This window comes from Brachyhypopomus gauderio, chromosome 1 (genome assembly GCF_052324685.1).
Source record: "Brachyhypopomus gauderio isolate BG-103 chromosome 1, BGAUD_0.2, whole genome shotgun sequence".
In the NCBI taxonomy this organism is placed as follows: domain Eukaryota; kingdom Metazoa; phylum Chordata; class Actinopteri; order Gymnotiformes; family Hypopomidae; genus Brachyhypopomus; species Brachyhypopomus gauderio.
The window spans coordinates 12,394,868-12,417,348 of NC_135211.1; the positions used below are offsets into that span (position 1 = coordinate 12,394,868).

The following is a 22,481-nucleotide window of genomic DNA, read 5'->3' on the forward strand; positions in this document are numbered from 1 at the left end:
CATCCTTGCTCTGTGCTACGTCCGTGATCTAGCAGCACACGCATGCCCTTTATATCATAAGCCCCCGCCCCCACACTCATAGAGAGGCGGAGCCAGGGGAGGTGGGTCCGGCACAGGTGAGGCGCCCGGATAATAGGAGGTTCTTTTCTTCAGAGCTCACCTGCTGTGCCCTGACCTACTTTAGGCTGCCATTTCACTGAATCTGCTTCTCCCATTTATCCCTCACGCTTTCTCACTCACACTCTGACTCTCAGAACACAGTGTACTCACACATACTCACTCTCCTCTCTCACCCATACTCACTCTCTCTCTCACCCATGCTCACTCTCTCTCTCACCCATGCTCACTCTCTCTCTCACCCATGTTCACTCTCTCTCTCACCCATGTTCACTCTCTCTCTCACCCATGTTCACTCTCTCTCTCACCCATGTTCACTCTTCTCTCTCACCTATACTCACTCTCCTCTCTCACCCATGTCATTCTCCTCTCTCACCCATGTTCATTCTCCTCTCTCACCCATGTTCACTCTCTCTCTCACCCATGTTCACTCTCTCTCTCACCCATGTTCACTCTCCTCTCTCACCCATGTTCACTCTTCTCTCTCACCCATGTTCACATCTTCTCTCTCACCCCATGTTCACTCTTCTCTCTCACCCATGTTCACTCTTCTCTCTCACCCATGTTCACTCTTCTCTCTCACCCATGTTCACTCTTCTCTCTCACCCATGTTCACTCTTCTCTCTCACCCATACTCACTCTTCCTCTCTCACCCATGCTCTCTCTCTCTCTGCCACTGAAATAAACACACCACCTTCCATCCAGATTTGCCTCTTTTGTTACTTTCCTGTAAACCTGTCAGTAGTGTCTTCCATTATGTCTCTTCCTGTCCCCAGTTAAAACACAAAACCACTCCTGCCTAAAGACATTATTCATCACTCTGACTGTAACTGTATCAGGTCCAGGTCTGTCCGGTACAGGTCTGTCTGTTTCAGAGGACGTCTTTTAATTGCAGGTGGTGCAGGGGGGCTTGGCCGTGCTGAGTCGTCAGTAATTGTATTGGGAGGGGAGGGGGCCAGGGGGTTAAGGGGAGGCAGTTTGAGCAGACCATAGAGGGCGGCGGCAGAGGGAGGGGGCCACCCAGGAGCCACTCGGTCTACTGAAACCCCGAACTGTTTAGAGACTATGAAGTCTGGGAATGCAAGCCCAGTTGGTGTGTAGATCTGCTCACATAATGGATTGTGCAGGGAACTCACTATAATACACACACACACACACAGCTTCTGGATATCATAATCTATAATTGATAAATGGATATCTGGTGAACTTCCACAGAAGCAGATGTACTCTTGTTGTTATCTACAGTGATTTTATCTTCTGTGATTTGTATGGTATTTTCTACCTTCCATGGTAACTAATCAAGGCCCTCCTCCTGACTGCTGTGCTGAGGATGGATTGGCTGAAGACGCTGTCACTCTCCTCATCAGTGCAAAATCTCTCACAATCCCACAGTCGGTCTTACTCAATGAATGGGCTGTGGGTGTGTGTCAGTAGTCATGACACACATGTACACGTATGGTGCGCGCACACACACACACACACACACACCCTCCCTTTTCAGCTGTTGCACCTGATAATGTCCTCCACACATTTTCACACACATTTCTTAGTGTGTGTGTGTGTGTGTGTGTGTATGTGTGTGTGTGCGTGTGCGTGTGTGGTGTGTGTGTTTTGGGGTGGGGTGGGAGGGGTGGGGTGGGGGGGATTTGGCACTGTATTAAACTGGTTTGGTACTGTGTTCCACTGGTTTGGTACTGTATTCCACTGGTTTGGTACGGTGGTTCCACTGGTTTGGTACTGTGTTCCACTGGTTTGGTACTGTGTTCCACTGGTTTGGTACTGTATTCCACTGGTTTGGTACTGTGTTCCACTGGTTTGGTACTCGTGTTCCACTGGTTTGGTACGGTGTTCCACTGGTTTTAGTACGGTGTTCCACTGGTTTGGTACTGTGTTCCACTGGTTTGGTACGGTGTTCCACTGGTTTGGTACTGTGTTCCACTGGTTTGGTACTGTATTCCACTGGTTTAGTACGGTGTTCCACTGGTTTGGTACTGTGTTCCACTGGTTTGGTACTGTGTTCCACTTGTTTGGTACGGTGTTCCACTGGTTTAGTAGAGTATTCACGGTGCTCCAGTCTCACTGCTGTCAGAGTGCTGAATCTACTCCTCTGAAATAAATCTGCCTGATTTCATATGGTAAGGATCAGCAGCCAAATGCAAGAGGTGTGTGTGTGTGTGTGTGTGTGTGTGTGTGTGTGAGACCGAGACAGCGAGAGGGAAAGATGGAACAGCGTGTAGTGCTGGGAAGCCAACCGTAACCTCAGAAATCTGTAGAGAAGAAGGGCAGCGTGGTGTATCGTGGGTTCACCAGGGGTTCCTCACCCTCCTGCTCCCACGCCTCTGTGATGATCTGGAGGAGATCGCTCCAGTCCGCCCTGCAAAGCCGTGCCCAGTCTTGGATCAACTCGCCGTCCGTCATCTTCCAGGCGCTGTGTGAACTCTGTCAGACCGGGTCAGGGACCAGTGCTTTCTGTCTCTTTCTTCCCCCCGGACTTTCATCATAACATGGCAGTCGAATGGCTAACAGTCACTCCATAGTACTCGTCACACTGCAGTTAAATGTTTTAGGCAGTCCTGAGTGTTAAAAAAATCTCCTCGGCGTCGTTAAACTCTAGTGCCGTTTGTTTCAAAGTGCAGATTCGCCAGGTGGGGTGTGCATCTGTTTAGGTAGTCAGTGGAAGCACGACCCCACTGTGCCACATCGGGCTTCAATGGGAGATTACGGCAGACTCAAATACTCACGTCTTTATTGAAGCAAAGATCAGCTTCTGACAAAACAGGCGTTTTACAGCATGGTTCTGGGGTCCCGACCAGACGCTGTTGCCTCTCGGTGGGCATCCTGAGTGTTGTTTGCGCTCTGCAAGGGTATTGTGAGCGTGATTTGCATATGGAAAATACTTCTGCATTTATTGGCCTGATTGTAGTGTACGCTTTTACAAATATAGTTGTTCTAACCGGATGCTCGGCTTTTTATTTATTTGATGATTGGTAGAACTCTCTCAGTGGGCGGGATCTCACAACAAACTGCCGGTAGCAGCATTGTAATGTGCATGACTGACATCGTACCAAACTTTAAAGAAAGTGATGAATAAATTGCTCAGTAGCACAGAGAAGTTGTTGGAAAACTGGTATTTGCATTGATGGGTGGATATAAAAAAAAACAACCAAAAATTTGTTCTTATTTTCTGCTCTTTTGCCATTACCATTTGTTTGTGTTGTGAATAAATTTGCAAAAATGCAGTTCTAATGTCAGCCCTTTTGTTCAAGCCTTCTGTAATTTGCTTGGAAGCTGTTTTGCTTTTATATTATCGCCAGCTCTGTATCCCCTGTGTCGGGCAGCATGTAAGGGGTGTGGTCTGGGTGGGGGGGGCGTGGTCTGGATGGGCGTGGTCTGGATGGGGTTTTGCAGAGTACAGCCAACACATTAACGCAGAAGCAAGAGCCAAGCTTTACTCACTTTACTGTGTGACATGTCCTATCACTGCACATCATCTCATGTGATTTGTGGGGTTTTCTGTATTCTTATTGACACTGTAAGGAAGGTGTTGTTCAGTCCAGTCCTCGGAGCACAGATGGTCTACATTTTTGCTCTAGCCCAGCTACCCAGTTCTAAGGTGTTAAGGAGGTGGAAAATTCTTCAGAGCGGTTTATATTATGATTTTGTTGTAAATGTATTTATTTTATATTAACCATAGAGGAAATACCCACAGTATTGTTCTGTTTGAGCAGGGCAGATGAACACCTCCGGAGAACAGAAGGCAGGTGTTTGATGGTGCGATGATTGAAGCCCAGATTGAACTTTGTTTGTGGCCCTTAGATTTGATTTCTTCTTTTTGTGATCGAAGAGCAAATCTTAAAAACCAAAGACCGTCCCCTGAGAGGGGAGGGGAGCTGGGGGAGGACGAGGAGACGCAGGCGAGTGTTTGCAGAGCTTTGGAAGCACGACACCCTCCATCTACACTCCTGCATGGCCATGAGGAGAGGCAGCCTACCACGGGCCCTCAGGGAGAGACCTGACACTCACAACTCTGCTGATGGACACCGCAGAAGCCTCAGATATTCACCCGTGTCCTCCAGATACGTGTTTATACATTTATGATGTTCTTTTTTTCCATCCCATCTCTCTCAAAATGGGTATACAGCAATTGGAGAGAGAGAGAGAGAGAGAGAGAGAGACAGAGGACAGAGACAGAGAGGAGAGACAGAGACAGAGAGAGAGACAGAGACAGAGAGAGAGACAGAGAGAGAGAGAGAGACAGAGAGAGAGAGAGACAGAGAGAGAGAGAGACAGAGAGAGAGAGAGACAGAGAGAGAGAGAGACAGAGAGAGAGAGAGACAGAGAGAGAGAGACAGACAGAGACAGAGAGAGAGAGACACAGAGACAGAGAGAGACCACAGAGAGAGAGAGAGACACAGAGAGACAGACACAGAGAGACAGACACAGAGAGACAGACACAGAGAGAGAGAGAGAGAGTAGTTAGTTTATGGCAGGTGGAACTAGTGGTGAAAAGTGTGTGTGTTTTTGGGTTAGGAGGTGCTTTCAGGGGTATGACGTTAATTGAGTATTCTCTGCAGGGGCTGGGAGGAATGGGGCACTAATGAGCCTCTGAGTCATGAGCTAACGGGCATAATTAGTGGCTTAGGTCTGTGGACAAGGCCATAAAGTTGCCTGTTGCTCGGCAGGAAAAAAAGTAGTAAGAGTGTGTGTGTGTGTGTGTGTGCACGTGTTTTCATATGCTTGAGATGAGATTGTATTAAAATGTGCTCAAATGATCTATGAGGGGTAAAGAATCCATGTTTTTTTCATGTGTAAAAAAAATAATAATAATAATAAAAACTTGGCTGAACGTAACATTGTCCACCATATTTTCCAAAAAGCCACTGCTGCATCTGTTAAGGCACTCTTATAATGAAGGCACGTCAGGTGGTTGTGTAGTGATTTGCCCTGCTACTGGATAATGTGGCCCCTTTGCCACATACCACTGTAGTACTCCCTTACAACCCTCTCTCTCTCTCTCTCCTCTCTCTCTCTCTCTCTCTCTCACGCTCTCTCTCTCTCTCTCTCACTCTCCCTTTCTCTCCACTTTCTTTCCTACTTCTTGTATAGCACACAGGTGTGTAGTTTTCTTGGCTGAATGATTGCCGTGTGTGTGGGGGAGGGTGTGCGGTGTTCTGTGGTAACTATGAGGGACCTGAGGGTGTTGGGTCTGCACATTCTGTCTGCGTCACCTGAGTGATCAGTATGACTCCTGCTTCCTATTTCTGCTTGTTTTTGTTCTGTATCTCTGCTTTCACAGACCACCAGTCTTCCTGATTGTTGCAGACCAGCAAAGGTATTGTTGACTCCACAGATCCGCACTGATCGAGAGTATAAATAGATGTGTTTACGCTCCCTCTGTGTGTGGGCAGAGTAAGAGGGTGTTGGGCTGCTAGGTTTCTGGTGAGCAGTCTCAGTCCTCCTCCTGTCCGGGCCGTGGGGTTTAGAGACCCGGGTCGTGAGACTCTCTTCTCTTGTCTTGGGGCTTTTGATTAGGGCAGATGTTCAGCTCTTCTGCCTTTTTAAATTGGTTGCCATGGCCGTGTGTGTGTGTGTGTGTGTGTGTGTGTGTGTGTGTGTGTGTGTGTGTGTGTGTGTGTGTGTGTGTGTGTGTGTGTGTGTGTGTGTTTAATTAAACTCTGGTATGGTTTCTCCTACCTGTCCACTTGGCCCTGTGGGACTCTGGCCATCTCTCATTATGTCTCCTCTCTCCTATACTGTATATACAAGTGTACATTCTCTCTCTCTCTCTCTCTCTCTCTCTCTCTCTCTCTCTCCATCTTCTTTTCTCTCGTGTGTCTGTCATTTTCTGCAAGTTTTCTGTGCGTGTGAGAGAGAGAGAGATCTTTCCTTAATGGATCTGACAGTGCCCCAGCTTTGAATGTGCCTGTGTTGTTTATTTATGAGCAGTATCTCTCTGACATAGCAGAGGGCTGCAATATGCAAACGAGGGTTCTGTAGGTGTTCCTGTGAATGACGGCATTTACATAACAAAACAAACATAATGTGTCAGAGTAATGCAGGACAGACTCATATCAGGTGTTCACCGGCGTGTTTAAATATCGGGCTGCATCACGCAGGCCGTGTGCCACAGGGAAGCCACAGCGGGGTACGTGTCCATATCCTGTGGCACCCCGCAAAATACCCGAGACGAGACGTCCGCGGAAGACGGTCATGTTGTCGTCATGTTTGAATCCGCTGGGGTCTGTTCAGAACCAGAACAGTGTCAGACTGACAGGAGAATTAAGCCCGCGCGGATGTTGAATCCATCCTCCCGGCACGCCTTAAACGAGACAAATTTAAGTATTATATCGCGATCGATTCTTAATGTTTACTTGTAACTCCCGCGGTAGACCAACTAAAAAGTAGCCCAAAAAACAACACTGTTGGTTCATCACTCAAATTCAGGCGCGAAGTCAGAAGGCGGGCCAAATTATTTATCAGCCCGCGGGCCGTATGTTGTGCACCCCTGACTTAAACCCTTTGTGGAGATGCTCCATTATTCTCCCATCAGTGTGTTCTGTAATTAATCCTGTTGTCAAGCACATTTACTTGTATTATCTGAGAAATATGGTCCTGTTGGGTGTGGGTGTCCATTTCTACTGGGACCAATGTGGAACTATAGATTTTCAGTGTGCATATTTTTATATCACCTCTAAAGGGCGTTCAAATGTGTCATTCCTGATTAAAGTAAAATGTAGTAGCTTATGAACGTGAAGCGCCCTCTCTCTCTCTCTCTCTCTCTCTCTCTCTCTCTCTCTCTCTCTCTCTCTCTCTCTCTCTCTCTCTCTCTCTCTCTCTCTCTCTCTCTCTCTCTCTCTCTCTCTCTCTCTCTCTCTCTCTCTCTCTCTCTCTCTAATAATGGACTTTTAATTAAGACATACACAGTCTGTAGTCCCTTCTGGGATTTTTATATAATGAGCCGACTCCTAAAATATTTCAGCTATTGTCTTATTCTAAAGTTTATTTTTTAATTTTTTTTCCCCTCATTGTATTCAAAGGGTGTATATGTGTATTTCCTGTGTGCACATGAGTGTGGGGGTGGGGCCTAATTAGAGAAGTGTGCAAGTGCATCTTTTTTTTCTAGACCCCCAGATGTGTGTGTTTTATAGACACGTCCTTTCTCAGCACACACACACACGCACGCAGGGCTCCGCTGTGCCACATTATTGTGGGCACACTGTCCTGGGGGACATATTTGCAGTTGTACAACTGGTTCCCAGGACCATTAATAGAGGTGCGTGCGTGCGTGTGTGTGTGCGTGTGTGTGTGCGTGCGTCCCACTCCACTGCTACTGCTGTCCTGCACTCGGCCGTCTTCCTCATTAAGTCCTTTTGTTTTTGTGGTCATTCCCAGCGCACTAGAGTCTGTCTAAACACACGGAGACGCCTCACAGCTCTCTTCTCTCTGTTTGCGTGCCTTGCCAATAACGATTGCCACCGTTCAGTCAGGCCTAAAGACTAGTCTAGTTCCTAGGGTTTGTATCATTGCTTTAAGTATGATTCACTACACAAGTGACAAGACCTTGCTCTCCGAGTCATCACATTCTCTGCCAGTTGGTGACTCATGGTGGGCATGATGGGAAATGTAGTCTTATGATGCTTTTCTAACATTACGCTTGGAAATGGAAATTATATAGTCTCTGCCAGAGTGCTACGTAGCCATCTGGCAGGGCGAGCCCATTTGTGGAACAGGGCTGTGTAACGAATGCCTTATTGATCCAAATCACAATTTTTGTTCTTGAATGAATATCCGTGTCCGTTGGTTGTGTGTGTGTGTGTGTGTGTGTGTGTGTGTGTGTGTGTGTGTGTGTGTGTGTGTGTGTGTGTGTGTGTGTGGATGGGTGTATGTGGGTATGGCGTGCATGCATGTGCAATTTAGTGCTGACACCTGAGTCATTACAGTCGAGTGGCTGCCTCCAGCAACAGCAGTAGTCCTCAAACAAGTGTGTGTGTGTGTGTGTGTGTTCCTGCTCTGTGGTACCACTCTCCAGCCTGGCGCCCGCCGGACTCTCGGGTGGGCCCTGTCACCAGCGGCAGGGGCCCGAGCACCAGGGTGGCGAAAATACCCATGGAAACGGTCCTTTAATCCCTACAAACCGCTGGTGCTAATCACTGTGTCAGTAGAACACAGTGAATGTCCTCCCACCTAATGCTAAGCCTTGTGAGTCTCTTAAATCAGCACATGCTGAAAGGTGCGTTTGCCTTCGCCTTCCTGTTCAGTTTGCTAATGTTCTCCCGGTGTGATGCACTCGAGATAGGTGGAGGGATAATAGCTCTGTGCCCTGTATGCATTATGTATTAGCATGCAGTTTAAATTTAATAAGAGCTCCTGACAGTAATTAAGGTGCAGAAAGATGTTGTCCTGTTTATATGTTTGTAAATCGATCTCCGTCTGTCTCGTTCTGTTTTTCTCTCTAAGGCATTTTCACTTACGGATGAAGAGGGATGTCTCTCTCTTTGCTCCTGATCTGAAGGTGGAGGTCTCGGGGGTGGAGATGCCATACGACACCTCCCACATTTACACTGGAGAGCTGTTTGGTCAGTGCCTCTAAACACCACCACCACCACCACCCATGCACACATACATGCACACACATACATGCTCAAATCTAAATATCCATAGTACTGACTCTCTCGGCGGTAACCACAGAAACACATCTTCAATCGAATGTATTTATTTTCTTTTTGAGAGTGTGTCTGCTGCGTGGGTGAGAGTGTGTGTGTGTGTGTGAGAGAGAGAGAGAGAGAGAGAAAGAATGAATCTGATGTTGTGAAATTGTTTTTGTAGTGGGCTGCTGCTTCTGTCAGAGAGCTTATTGAATTGGAACCAAATTCATAGATCAAAGTGTGTGTGTGTGTGTGTGTGTGTGTGTGTGTGTGTGTGTGTGTGTGTGGTGTGTGTGTGTGGTGTGTGTGTGTGTGTGTGTGTGTGTTTTGTCAGTGCGTGAGGGAGAGCTCTTCATCCGAGTCCAGGGAGCGTACTCCATAATGCGGTTTAAGCGGCTAACCCAGATCTGTGCACTCGCAGTTCACAGAAACCTCAGTCTTTCTGTCCCAGATATGGCGCTCAGTATAAGTGTGTGTTAGTTACTACGGCAACATGCTATGTAAAACTAACCTGTCAGTGTTTGAGAGCACTAAAATGACTGACGGTTGTCCTATTTCCTTCTAAATGACTGAGCATGATCTTAGATTGTTTATCATCTTGTGCTGTGAGGCTTTGTCTCTGCCCTGTGTCTCGTCCCCTGCTCTGGTGTCCTGGATCACACACCCCTGGGTCTGTAGGAGCCGTGCGTGCTCCCCTGGCCCTTAACGCAGTGCTTGCTCGTTTACACACATTACGTTTACGTTATGCGGCACACACTCTCATCCGAAGCGACTCGCGTGTTTGTCAGGGTGCTGGGACGGGCGCTCGCTGAGAAACACCCCGGTGACCTTGGGCTTCCCAGCACCGTGCTGTCAGGCTTGGTGAGCAGAAGAAAGAGACGCCTGCAGGTTAAAACACGGACAAAACGTCGGCTCCAAACCCGGGCAAAACCGACACGCGCAAAGGAACGGAACCGCCGATCGAGACGTTAATGGGTCGAGAAATTCTGAGACATTAAGGAAAAGTAGAAGCAGGTGAAATGTAGGGATTGGGAATGGACAAGAGAATTATGGGATTGTAGTCCACACGAGACAGGGAGATGTGCGGTGCTTGGTGGGGAGCCAGTGCTGTGCTGAAGGCCGTGGGTCACACTGGTTCACGAGCGTGCATATTGCCGCCAGCCACTGGGTCACTGAAACATCCAGAACACGCAGTGGGAGCAGGTCTGGTAAATCTGGCCCAGAGACGTCGTCTCCGTCGCTCTCGTTAGCGTCGGCTCTCCAGACTTCAGACTGAAGTGATCGTTGTCGCTGGAGCCTCAGGGTTTACTGCGTGCTTTTCTGTGGTACTTTAGAATGGTGCAGAGAGACTGTGTGTGTGTGTGTGTGTGTGTGTGTGTGTGTGTGTGTGTGTGTGTGTGTGTGTGTGTGTGTGTGTGTGTGTGTGTGAGGGAGAGAGTGCGATATGTCACGTGTGTGTGTGTGTGTGTGTGTGTGTGCGCGCGCATGTGTTTAATAGGTAGGTTTGCGTGTGTATTATAGCACAGATAATTCCATTTAACATGCGATCACACGTTTGTGTGTGTGTTTTTGTTTACATAATGTTCTACTACCTACATCACTCTTTAAAGAACATTCCTCATGTGTGTCACTTCTTACTAACCGTGTGTGTGTGTGTGTGTGTGTGTGTGTGTGTGTGTGTGTGTGTGTGTGTGTGTGTGTGTGTGTGTGTTCATTCCTCAGGTGAAAAAGGCACTCTGACCCATGGCTCCATTGTGGATGGGAAGTTTGAGGGCTTCATCCAGAGTCATCAGGGCACATACTACGTCGAACCTGCAGAAAGATACCTCAAAGATCAGAACACACCCTTTCATTCTGTCATCTATCATGAGGATGACATCGGTGAGTGTGTGTGTGTCATAGCCCTGAACACAGAGTTTTTGCACTGTGGACCTGTTCTGTCTTCATTTAGCACATTTGCATATGTTATGCAAGGAACTGATGCCATTATATGAACCAGAGAGCATTTTACTGTCATTACAGTTGAGCAAAGAGCCCGTATGGATTCCAAGCCTGAAATTACGGGAGATAATTTTTTTGATCCAGAGAGACTTGGAAACTGCCCATAAAATGACACCATTAGTCATTTTTCTCTTTGTTTTCTCCAGTTGTCCATTGCTATGTATGTGCCACACATGTTTTCTCTCTCTCTCTCACACACACACACACAGAGAGTGAGTGAGTCCAGGAATGCAGGGTGTGTTGATGTTTTGAGATTAAAGTGTTTTGGAAACTTGGCAGGCCAACAAGCAGGACGGCTTCCTTGAATGGCTGTTTGTGTGTGTGTGTGTGTGTGTGTGTGTGTGTGTGTGTGTGTGTGTGTGTGTGTGCTACTGTCAGTTATTCACCTTATGCACAGACCAACAAAGGCGCTGTGATCATGTTAATTTTGTCTTGGAACTTCAAATTTAGTGGTAGTTTAATGTTTCTAGATGGGTTACACAGTGCAGTGTGTGTGTCTCAGCGCGGTGTGTGTGTGTCTCAGCGCGGTGTGTGTGTGTCTCAGCGCGGTGTGTGTGTGTCTCAGCGCGGTGTGTGTGTGTCTCGGCGCGGTGTGTGTGTGTCTCGGCGCGGTGTGTGTTATAGTGCGGTGTGTATTATAGTGCGGTGTGTGTTATAGTGCGGTGTGTGTTATAGTGCGGTGTGTATTATAGTGCGGTGTGTCTCAGTGCGGTGTGTGTTATAGTGCAGTGTGTCTCAGTGCAGTGTGTATTATAGTGCAGTGTGTGTTATAGTGTGGTGGAGGGTTGTGGTTCAACTGTGTCCACCACTGAAAAGAGAAACATGTTTTCAGATGTGGCTGAAACACCAAAGAGAGTTTATGAAGGGGATGGAGTATGCAGATCGTGTGTGTGTGTGTGTGTGTGTGTGTGTGTGTGTGTGTGTGTGTGTGTGTGGTATCCTCTCCATTCCCAGCTTCTCTGCTTTTATCTCCACGTTTCCTTGACTATCTTCTTCTAGCGCACGCAAGCGCTGCTGTTTAATCTTCCCTCCTCTTCCTCACTCCGATCAGACTTTACAAGGTGCCATTCCTCTTCTACATGTTCTACAAGGGGGCGATGTCATGGGCACAGGCCCGACTCCGGGATGACCGCCCATGTTCAGACAGCCACTTAAACATTCAGAGCATCGCCATCGTACCCGTAGAAATTGTTTTTTAAAACAAAAGTAACATTTTTATTTGGTTGTGTTAAAACTAAAATCAAACTCTCTGTAGAGGTCCCCACAGGGTTTGGATTAACTGCCTAATCTCAGTTCTGGATATATACTCGTGTGCCGTGTTTACATTTAAACCCTAAGCTAATATACCTGATCCAGTTAATCAAGGCCATTTGTAGGTTCTGAATGTTAGCGCCAGAGTGTTAAAACTAAACCCTCAGGTTTGTACAGCGATGCATTATTTAGCCCTGTGATGCATTAGTCTGTAGGTCGCAAGCCCCCTGCTGCTCTTCATACTGCCCCCTTGTGGACAAAGCAGAGCGGCTCATTTGTTACGCCCTGGTTTGCATGAGTTCTTCTCTGAACTGTAATTTATTTCTTTGCCATGCAGATTTTCTCTCTTGATGAGATGTCCGTGGTAGAGCTAACAGTGGTACATCGGGCCGGGCCGCGTCATTAAAGCACTCCTCTTCCTGGCGTAGCTTTGCCGTCTGCAGCAAGGAGAGGTTTCAAAACAAAAGGGATCAAAGGGGTTTTCGGCGTAAGGACGTGGCGGAGCACTGCGGCGTGAGGCGGGAGACCTTCTTTAATCCTTCTTTACAGTGGCACGCTGATTCAAACCTGCCTGCTCTTCATTAGAGGCAGAGAGGAGCTGTAGGAGACCACACGCTGTAGGAGACCACACTGGCTAGGACAGAACTGCTCTCTGTGTGTCTGTCTCTCTCTCTCTCTCTCTCTCTCACTCTCTCTCTCGTCCCACCCCCCCCCCCCCCCCCCCAGTAGATCTGGAACTGATGAGACAGGTGGACCATGAGCGCGGTCCTCCTTCATCCTCTTCATCCTCCAGCGTCTGTGCGCCCTCCCTGTTTACTTCCATGATCCCTTCCTCTCCTCTTCCTCTCCATCTGTTCTTCCACTCCTTCAGCCGTCTCCCCGCTCACTTCTCCTCTGTTGCTCATCTCGGAACAGAGAGGACCCTCGCTGCGCTGATTCATCATGTCCAGTATTTAAGCGATCGCGCCCCAGTCTGCTTTCACTGGAAGTGCCGTCCAGACTGATACGGTTGGAAAAAAATCGACTGTTTTGTTGTTCTTCGCCAACTCGGATAAAGGCCGTGTGTGAGAAGGACAGAGAATAAACAGCACTTCCAAGGAGATTTAGTGAAGATGTTGCTAAAATGCGTTTTTTCCTCTAAAGAAACTGTCAAATGGAAAGAGGCTTAAAAGCACTGAGAGGGCGATCTGATGGTGCAGCATGTGCGTGTGTGTGTGTGTGTGTGTGTGTGTGTGTGTGAGTGCAGTGTGTGAGTGCGTGTGGGTGGGTGTGTGTGTGTGTGTGGAGAGTGGTGAATAATGTAAGTGCTCTACACAGTCATAGACATACAGACGTTACAGTTCCGGTGTGTGAGAACCCAGAGCTCCCTGTGGACCTGGGGGTGTGTGTGGGCCCGAGCCCCCCTGTAGAACCCAGAGAGCCCACAGCAGGTGTGACCGAAGCCTCACGTCATCAGGCCTGCTCTTTGAGTGCCTTATTGGACAAGCCTCCTTCCTGTGCCCCACCCACCACCTCCATCCCAGCCTAGCCACCCCCCCCCCCCCCCCCCACACACACACACACACACACACACACACACACACACATCACCTTCTGTCACCGTGTTCGTCTCTTTTTTTTCGTTTGTGCATTCGCCGCATCGTGCTCCGCCCCCTTCAGACGTGTCACGCCGTCCTGAAATAACCGCTCGTCTTTCTCTCCTGGCCGGAGCGGGGCGGGGACGCATTGTTCGGGCGAAGGTGCGGAGCCAGGTGTCTCTGCTCTGACTCTGGGGGAGGGGCTAAAGGTGCTGCAGCTCCAGGGGCGGTGCCAAAGGAGATTAGCCCAAAGACTGTAGCGTAAGAGGAGAGAGAAGCCAACCGTCTGGGAGAGGCAGACAAAAAGACGGGGGGGGGGATAGTTTGTGTGATTCTCCAGGATCTCATTAGTTCCTCACCTCCGCCAGACAATCGCAGTGAAGCCGCACACTCTCTCTCACACACACACACACACACACACACACACACACACACACACACACACAGTAAATCCTGCCCCAACACATATATTGCGGTTCTTCCATTAAGGTCTAACCTTGAAACAGGTGGCAGCAGGTTTTGGAAATATCACGTGTTCGTTTGCAATTCAGAATGACTAGTGACTGTGCTCTCATCCACAGCTGCACCTCCCTCACATCTGGGCTGCTCTTATATGTGTGTCCCTCCTCTTCCTCCCCCAGACTACCCTCATAAGTACGGCAAGGAGGGCGGCTGTGCCGACCGCTCTGTCTTCGAAAGGATGAAGAAGTACCAGGCCTCCGCCACAGAGCCAACTGTAGAGGTCAGTCCCTAACTGACCGTAGAACTGTAGGGGTGTTTTGTTCTTCGTCTGAGACTGAGATGATTGTTTATCCTCATTGTTTGTCTTTTCTCTGTCCAAAGTGTTGTGACTCCTTCCCACTCCTCAGACTCATGAGAGCGCTGGAACATGATTAAGTTATATTGGGATGTCCAGGAGTCGCATGAAAACACCAGACTTTGAGCTTTTTGGCACACTTCCCCACTCCCCTCCCCCATGGGGGAGATTCTCTCCGGAGTGACTCGAACTGGGCGTGGTGGCCCGTTACAAAGGCTTCCCAGTGTGCTGTAAACTCCCGTTTCAGCTCTGACATTTCAGACCTGAAACTCTGCCTCTCCTAGTTCTTTGCCATGAGAGAGAGCTCCCAACCTCCTGGACTGTACCAGTGCTGTAGCGCCACAACGTGTCCTGTCAGTACAGGTTTCTAAAGTTGACCCAGGGAGCCCAAATGCTGGCTCATTGCGTTTTTTCCTGTGTGTGGGAGTCTCAAGAACATTAAACTCTGACAGACATGAGATAAAAAGCCGGCTGGAGATATCAGACTTTGCGACTCTGTTCTTCACTGTGGTGTTTCCTGTTGTGCGCCCCCTGCAGGAGAGTAGCAGACGGCAGCAGGAAGAGGATGAGGAAGACGCATCCCAGCCAGTGATTCTGAGGAAGAAGCGTGCCGCCCAGGCTGAGAGAAACACCTGCCAGCTGTTCATCCAGACTGACCACCTGTTCCTCAGATACTACGGCACCAAGGAGGCAGTTATAGCGCAGGTACCCCTCGCCTTCGTAGCGCAGGTACCCCTCGCCTTCGTAGCGCAGGTACCCCTCGCCTTCGTAGCGCAGATACCCCTCGCCCTCGTAGCGCAGGTACCCCTCGCCCTCGTAGCGCAGGTACCCCTCGCCTTCGTAGCGCAGGTACCCCTCGCCTTCGTAGCGCAGGTACCCCTCGCCTTCGTAGCGCAGATACCCCTCGCCCTCGTAGCGCAGGTACCCCTCGCCCTCGTAGCGCAGGTACCCCTCGCCCTCGTAGCGCAGGTACCCCTCGCCCTCGTAGCGCAGGTACCCCTCGCCTTCGTAGCGCAGGTACCCCTCGCCTTCGTAGCGCAGGTACCCCTCGCCTTCGTAGCGCAGGTACCCCTCGCCTTCGTAGCGCAGGTACCCCTCGCCTTCGTAGCGCAGATACCCCTCGCCTTCGTAGCGCAGGTACCCCTCGCCTTCGTAGCGCAGGTACCCCTCGCCTTCGTAGCGCAGGTACCCCTCGCCTTCGTAGCGCAGATACCCCTCGCCCTCGTAGCGCAGGTACCCCTCGCCTTCGTAGCGCAGGTACCCCTCGCCTTCGCAGCGCAGGTACCCCCTCTTAGCACAGGTACCCCTCGCCCTCGTAGCGCAGATACCCCTCGCCCTCGTAGCGCAGATACCCCTCGTCCTCGTAGCGCAGATACCCCTCGCCCTCGTAGCGCAGGTACCCCTCGCCCTCGTAGCACAGGTACCCCTCGCCTTCGTAGCGCAGGTACCCCTCTTAGCACAGGTACCCCTCGCCCTCGTAGCGCAGATACCCCTCGCCCTCGTAGCACAGATACCCCTCGCCCTCGTAGCGCAGGTACCCCTCGCCCTCGTAGCGCAGGTACCCCTCGCCCTCGTAGCGCAGGTACCCCTCGCCCTCGTAGCGCAGGTACCCCTCGCCCTCGTAGCGCAGATACCCCTCGCCCTCGTAGCGCAGGTACCCCTCGCCCTCGTAGCGCAGGTACCCCTCGCCCTCGTAGCGCAGATACCCCTCGCCCTCGTAGCGCAGATACCCCTCTTAGCACAGATACCCCTCGCCCTCGTAGCGCAGGTACCCCTCGCCCTCGTAGCAGGTACCCCTCGCCCTCGTAGCGCAGGTACCCCTCGCCCTCGTAGCGCAGATACCCCTCGCCCTCGTAGCGCAGATACCCCTCGCCCTCGTAGCGCAGATACCCCTCGCCCTCGTAGCGCAGATACCCCTCTTAGCACAGATACCCCTCGCCCTCGTAGCAGGTACCCCTCGCCCTCGTAGCGCAGGTACCCCTCGCCCTCGTAGCGCAGATACCCCTCGCCCTCGTAGCGCAGATACCCCTCTTAGCACAGATACCCCTCGCCCTCGTAGCGCAGATACCCCTCGCCCTCGTAGCAGGTACCCCTCGCCCTCGTAGCAGGTACCCCTCGCCCTCGTAGCGCAGGTACCCCTCGGCCTCTTAGCGCAGGTACCCCTCGCCCTCGTAGCGCAGGTACCCCTCGGCCTCTTAGCACAGATACCCCTTGCCCTCGTAGCGCAGGTACCCCTCGCCCTCATAGCGCAGGTACCCCTCGCCCTCGTAGCACAGGTACCCTGCAAATGTGTCCCCTAGCATCAGATAAACCGAGCAACAAAGAAACACGCAGCTTCAGGATTCACAGGTCTCGTGTACTTTGTGATGCCCTGAGTGAGGTGGAGGATTCTGGTCCTGTGGGTTAGGCTGCCACAACCTTGTGACCTGTGTGGGTTTTCTACACAGGTTCAGACGAGCCTGGTGATACCATGATGTATACCAGTTTTATTTTGTCTTTGATTGCTCTCTTTCGCTCGCTCTCTCTCTCTCGCTCACTTTCTCTCTCTTGCTCACGCTCTCTCTTTCTCTCACTTACCCCCCCCCCTCTCTCTCTCTCTCTGTTTGTCTCTCTCACTCTTTCTCTCTCTCTCTGGTGCTCCAATCTCCTAGAGGAAGCAGTGAAATTTTCACAAGCCTAGGACACCATATATAGCGATTCTCAATATCAGACCATGCTTGTTTTTGAAAAAACGTGCTACTGGTGACAGAGAGCATGCATCAGTGCCTGCATGCCTGCTGTTAACGTGTGCACTCCTAAACCAGGAGAAATTTGCAAAGCTGGTCATCCGTTAGTTTGGAAGCAAAAAAGCAAAAACGGTCCCCCGTGAATGCATTAAAAATAGTTTGCAATATATACACACACAACATGACATTCTTTCCCACGCACACACAGACAAATACCAGCAGGTTTGAGTGCTGTGTGTGTGTGTCTTGGCACAATTGTAGAATGTTCTGTCACTCCCACACTGCTTGATATGGCTCGTCAGGTCTTCTGGAATATTCTGAAGCCAGCAGTCAACAACAGAACTTTCTTGTTTGTGGGATCGGTGTGCTTTGGGCATCTCATGGCAGAGATGAGTTGTGTTGTGCGGTTTGTGGAGTCCTGTACTGACTGGTGCGTTGGTTCTGACAGATATCCAGTCACGTGAAGGCTATCGACTCCATCTACCAGGGCACAGACTTCCAGGGCATCCGAAACATCAGCTTCATGGTGAAGAGGATTAAGGTAAGTGTTTGTGTTCATGAGTGTGTCCCTGTGTGTGTGTGTGTGTGTGTGTGTGTGTGTGTGTGTGTGTGTGTGTGGATAGAGCATTTCCACTATTGTGTCTGCATATTGATGTGTGCTGTTACAAATCCAGTTTACCTAAAGCACAAAAACAGAGTTGTTGCACTGGTGAATTTCATTAATTTTTGCCGCTTTTTATTGTCAAACTAAATACAGGCAGAGCCATAGTTTGTGTGTGTTTCTGTGTGATAAACCTTTCATTTAGATAATATCTGCTTTCAGCACCATGAATTTGTCAGTTTGGCATCATTTAATGTCAACATTTATGGCTCTCGTCACTGAAATGCAGTCTTACATAGGGACGCCTGTCTCACAGAAACAGTCTTATATAGGGACGCCTGTATCAGACCGGGCTTCTGTTCTACCCGGGTGCCTCATGCCTGCAGGTTGGGTTGGGTTGGGTTTCCTTTCCTGCTGGTCAGGAGGGTCGTGCTCTTAAAAGAGTACATAGTTACCCTGCTGTGTAAGTGCAGGGTTGGTCCTTCAGAACGTGCTGGAAGATGGCTCTCTTTCACTCTCTCTGTCTCTCTCTCTCTCTCTCTCTCTCTCTCAGATCAATGGCACAAAGGAAGAGAAGGACAGTTCTAACCCGTTTCGCTTTGCTAACATCGGCGTGGAGAAGTTTCTGGAGCTGAACTCTGAGCAGAACCACGATGAGTACTGCTTGGCTTACGTGTTCACAGACAGAGACTTTGACGATGGGGTCCTGGGATTGGCCTGGGTTGGAGCTGCCTCAGGTACACACACACACACACACACACACACACACACAAAGCTCCATACTTCATCTTTTGCGGTTGTACCCAGCTGTTTACTCCTTTACATCCGTATGTCTTTGTATAAAACGTTGCCCGTTTATCTGTAATGAGATCCTTGTGTAGATTTGAGTGGGAGGAAGAGGAGGCTGTGATGAAGCCTCAGCTGTGCTGAAACACTCTCCATTAACCTCCAGGCACACTGCTGCCCTGCTGCCCTGGCTGTCTGGCTGTCTGGACTGGAGTGGGGTGGGATGGGTTTATGTGCATCTATTGCTAATATTGTTTCTAATGTATCTTTTGCCATAGACCCCTCATGCATTCTGATTTAAATGTAAATTAAATTAGCTGGTTCGTTAGTACGTAATAAGGGTGTTAATCATACTGGCATTAGTTTTACAGCAGGGAGAAAGCATCTTGCTTGCTCCAAGATGGAACCAGACCTTCCAATAGCACTACTTTAAAAGCCTGTAAATTCTAATGAAAGGTTACACAATTGTTAGCACCTCCCAAAGCTTGATCTCGGAGCCCTCTCACCGGGCCTCTACACACACCGAGCAAAGCACACACGCTCACACACACATACGAGCGTGCACAGTTCACTCAGTGTTCACACATATAGGCACATCCGTGACTGAGAGGCTCTCATTTCCCAGCGTGTTTTAAATCTCTTTCCTGTGCTAATGAGCGGAAGGCCTGAGGTGGTCCGTTATTCAGAGTCCACTCCATACATACACACTGGGTGCTGTAACAGTGGGGAGTCCCCATTACGCATGACTGCGTATGGGCATTCACACATGTAAGATTACACGTACGTGTGTGTGTGTGTGTGTGTGTGTGTGTGTGTGTGTGTGTGTGTGTGTGTGTGTGTGTGTGTGTGTGTGTGTGTGTGTGTGTGTGGCCGAAGGGGTAAGGGGTGTAGACCCAAGCTGAATGCTAAGTTTTAAATACTGTATACAGTACAGTGCCTATCTACATCCTCGCTACACCGTGTCATGTACTGTGTTTGATCACAGTAAAATACATGTTTCTTCCTGTGGTCACACTATCATAGGCGTGTCTCCCTGTGGTCACAGTAATGTAGGCGTGTCTTCCTGTGGTCACAGTAATGTAGGCGTGTCTCCCTGTGGTCACAGTAATGTAGGCGTGTCTCCCTGTGGTCACAGTAATGTAGGCGTGTCTCCCTGTGGTCACAGTAATGTAGGCGTGTCTCCCTGTGGTCACAGTAATGTAGGCGTGTCTCCCTGTGGTCACAGTAATGTAAGTGTGTCTCCCTGTGGTCACACTAACAGGCATGTCATTCTGTGGTCACATTAATGTAGGTGTATCTTCTGTGGTGTGTAGGTGTATATTCTTGTGGTCACAGTAACGCAGGCGTTTCTTACTGTGGTCACAGTAACGTAGGTGTGTCTTCTATACTCACAGTAACATAGGCGTTTCTTACCGTGATCACAGTAATATAGGTGTATTTTCTGTGGTTACAGGCTCTCGGCTCTAATTGAGTTCTGACATTATAAATACAATAAACCCAATAAACGTCTTTCTAAGCAAACACATGCGCACACGCGTAAACGTCCATCTCGATCAATATGGGCTCATTAGTAATGTTCCCATCCGCCCGAGTGCCTCCCAGAAGAGGCTCCCCTTGCTGGGGAGAGAGGCAGTGAAACCGGCCTCCGCCCCCTTTGAGCTCTGGAGCACCGTGTAGTACAGCCAGCCACACATCAGAGATCTCAGACAGCAGAGCCACTAATGGCCTTCCCCAAGCACCTGATCAATACGCTGCTATGCAGGGGAGGGTCTGGCCTGCGAAGAGAGCTGCCTTTTACATACACGGAGTGTGCGGAAATTAAACACACACAGGTGTTTTTGTAATGGAGTATCTCCACGGTCTGTACATTGGTCGACAGCCAGCTAGTGATTGTGATGTAATGGGATGTACGCTAATGTTGATTGGCTGTGGCAGTTTGTAGTAATAACAAGGGACGTTTTCAAATGGTGTTGAATGGTGTGGGATGTGTCTCCCCTGCTCTGAGCCGTGGGGAATCTGAGCGACTTTCTCCGTTTCAGAGGTTGAGAAATTCATCAGTGTCTGATGATTGGATTGGTGTAGAAGAAAATAGCAAAGGGAAATAAAGGGAGGGAGGGAGTGAGTGAGTGAGAGTATGAGTGAGGGAGTCAGTGTGAGGGAGAGTGTGTGAGTGCGAGGGGGAGAGTGATTGAGTGTGAGTGAGGGAGTCAGTGTGAGGGAGAGTGTGTGAGTGCGAGGGGGAGAGTGATTGAGTGTGAGTGAGGGAGGAAGTGTGAAGGAGAGAGTGAGTAATTCTCTGCTCTTTTGTTAACTGGCAGTGTGAGGGCAGACGGTATCAGTGTCTCCAGGGTGGGTTTATTTCTCACGACCTGCGTGGCTGGCGTTTTTCTCGCTGATCATTCTCCACCTCCCCAGGGAGCTCCGGGGGAATCTGTGAGAAGATCAAGCTCTACTCAGACGGCAAGAAGAAGTCTCTCAACACCGGCATCATCACCGTGCAGAACTACGCTTCCCACGTGCCCCCCAAGGTCTCCCACATCACCTTCGCCCACGAGGTCGGCCACAACTTCGGCTCCCCGGTGAGTGGGCGGTGCTTTTACCACACATGGAGGTCTTACATGAACACACACAAATGGGATGGTGACTAGTAAATGAAAATAAGGTTAAATGTGGAGTTTGCTCAGCTTATGGAGATGTTTGAACATGCTGGCGTTACATTACGCTCCTCTGTCTCTCCACACGTCTCCTCCCTCCATCTTCTCACTGTTTTGGGGGGGGACTCGTGTCTTTGGAGGGACTGACACCTCTCTCTCTACCACTTTGTCTCTCTCGTTCCCTCTGTCCCTCCTTCTGCTCTCTCTCTCCCTCCTTCTCTCTCCTGCTCCTCCTCTGTTTCTCTCCCTCCCTCTCCTCTTCGTCTCCAGCATGACTCGGGGAGCGACTGCACCCCTGGGGAGTCGAAGGCCCAGGATAAGAAGGAGCGTGGCAACTACATCATGTACGCCAGGGCCACGTCTGGAGACAAGTTCAACAACAACAAGTTCTCCATCTGCAGCATTCGCAACATCAGCCAGGTGCTGGACAAGAAGAGGAACTTATGTTTTGTGGGTAAGGGCCCTTCTCCTACACGCAGACCCTCACACGCAGACCCTCGCGCGCAGACCCTCGCGCGCAGACCCTCGCGCGCAGACCCTCGCGCGCAGACCCTCGCGCGCAGACCCTCGCGCGCAGACCCTCGCGCGCAGACCCTCGCGCGCAGACCCTCGCAGCCTCTCACAGAATAATTGGGAGATAATGAGGGTCTTAAATCATCATGATTTTATGCATAACTCTCACTGTCTCTCTCTCTCGCTCTCTCTCTCACTGTCTCACGCTTTTCCTTTCATGCCTTCCTCTCTCTCGCTCTGCCCTTCTCTCTCTCTCTCTCTCCTCTCTCTCTCTCCCTCCCTCTCTCCTCCTCTCCCTCTCCTCTCTCTCTCTCTCCTCTCTCTCTCTCCCTCTCCCTCTCTCCCTCCCTCTCTCTCCCTCCCTCTCTCCTCCTCTCCCTCTCCTCTCTCTCTCTCTCTCCTCTCTCCCTCTCCCTCTCTCCTCTCTCTCTCCCTCCCTCTCTCTCTCACTGCCACATCCACCCACTCCGACCTGCCAGAGTCCGGTCAGCCCATCTGTGGTAACGGGCTGGTGGAGGCCGGGGAGCAGTGTGACTGTGGCTACGTTGAGCAGTGTTCCGACAACTGTTGCTACAGCGCCAGTGAACCAGAGGGCCAGAAGTGCAAGCTGAGGCCAGGCTCCCAATGCAGGTACACGCCCATGATGGAGCGCCCCCTACTGCCTCCCACGAGCACTGCAGCTCAACCACAATCCTCCAACTCGGTCTGGTTTGTTAACTCAGTAGAGGCTTCAGTATAGGGCTTTTTTCAGTCCCAATATGTAGCATACTTATAATTCATCTCCCCTCTCTTC

General features: G+C 50.2%; 1 protein-coding gene across 2 annotated transcripts in view; it reads left to right on the forward strand.

The window, feature by feature from the left end:
• adam10a (ADAM metallopeptidase domain 10a) overlaps positions 1-22,481 on the forward strand; it is a 52,581-nt gene that overhangs the window by 22,926 nt on the left and 7,174 nt on the right. Inside the window, exons 1-10 of one of the 2 annotated variants that reach the window (XM_076997206.1) lie at positions 4,363-5,449; positions 8,575-8,693; positions 10,485-10,643; positions 14,233-14,333; positions 14,946-15,113; positions 17,583-17,675; positions 18,289-18,472; positions 20,937-21,100; positions 21,446-21,629; positions 22,168-22,318. In XM_076997206.1, the coding sequence (XP_076853321.1) occupies positions 8,591-8,693; positions 10,485-10,643; positions 14,233-14,333; positions 14,946-15,113; positions 17,583-17,675; positions 18,289-18,472; positions 20,937-21,100; positions 21,446-21,629; positions 22,168-22,318 (1,307 nt within the window). In that variant the 5' untranslated portion in view covers positions 4,363-5,449; positions 8,575-8,590. Of the gene's footprint in view, positions 1-4,362; positions 5,450-8,574; positions 8,694-10,484; positions 10,644-14,232; positions 14,334-14,945; positions 15,114-17,582; positions 17,676-18,288; positions 18,473-20,936; positions 21,101-21,445; positions 21,630-22,167; positions 22,319-22,481 lie in introns of those variants that run through there. The other variant, XM_076997199.1, reaches the window with a different exon arrangement.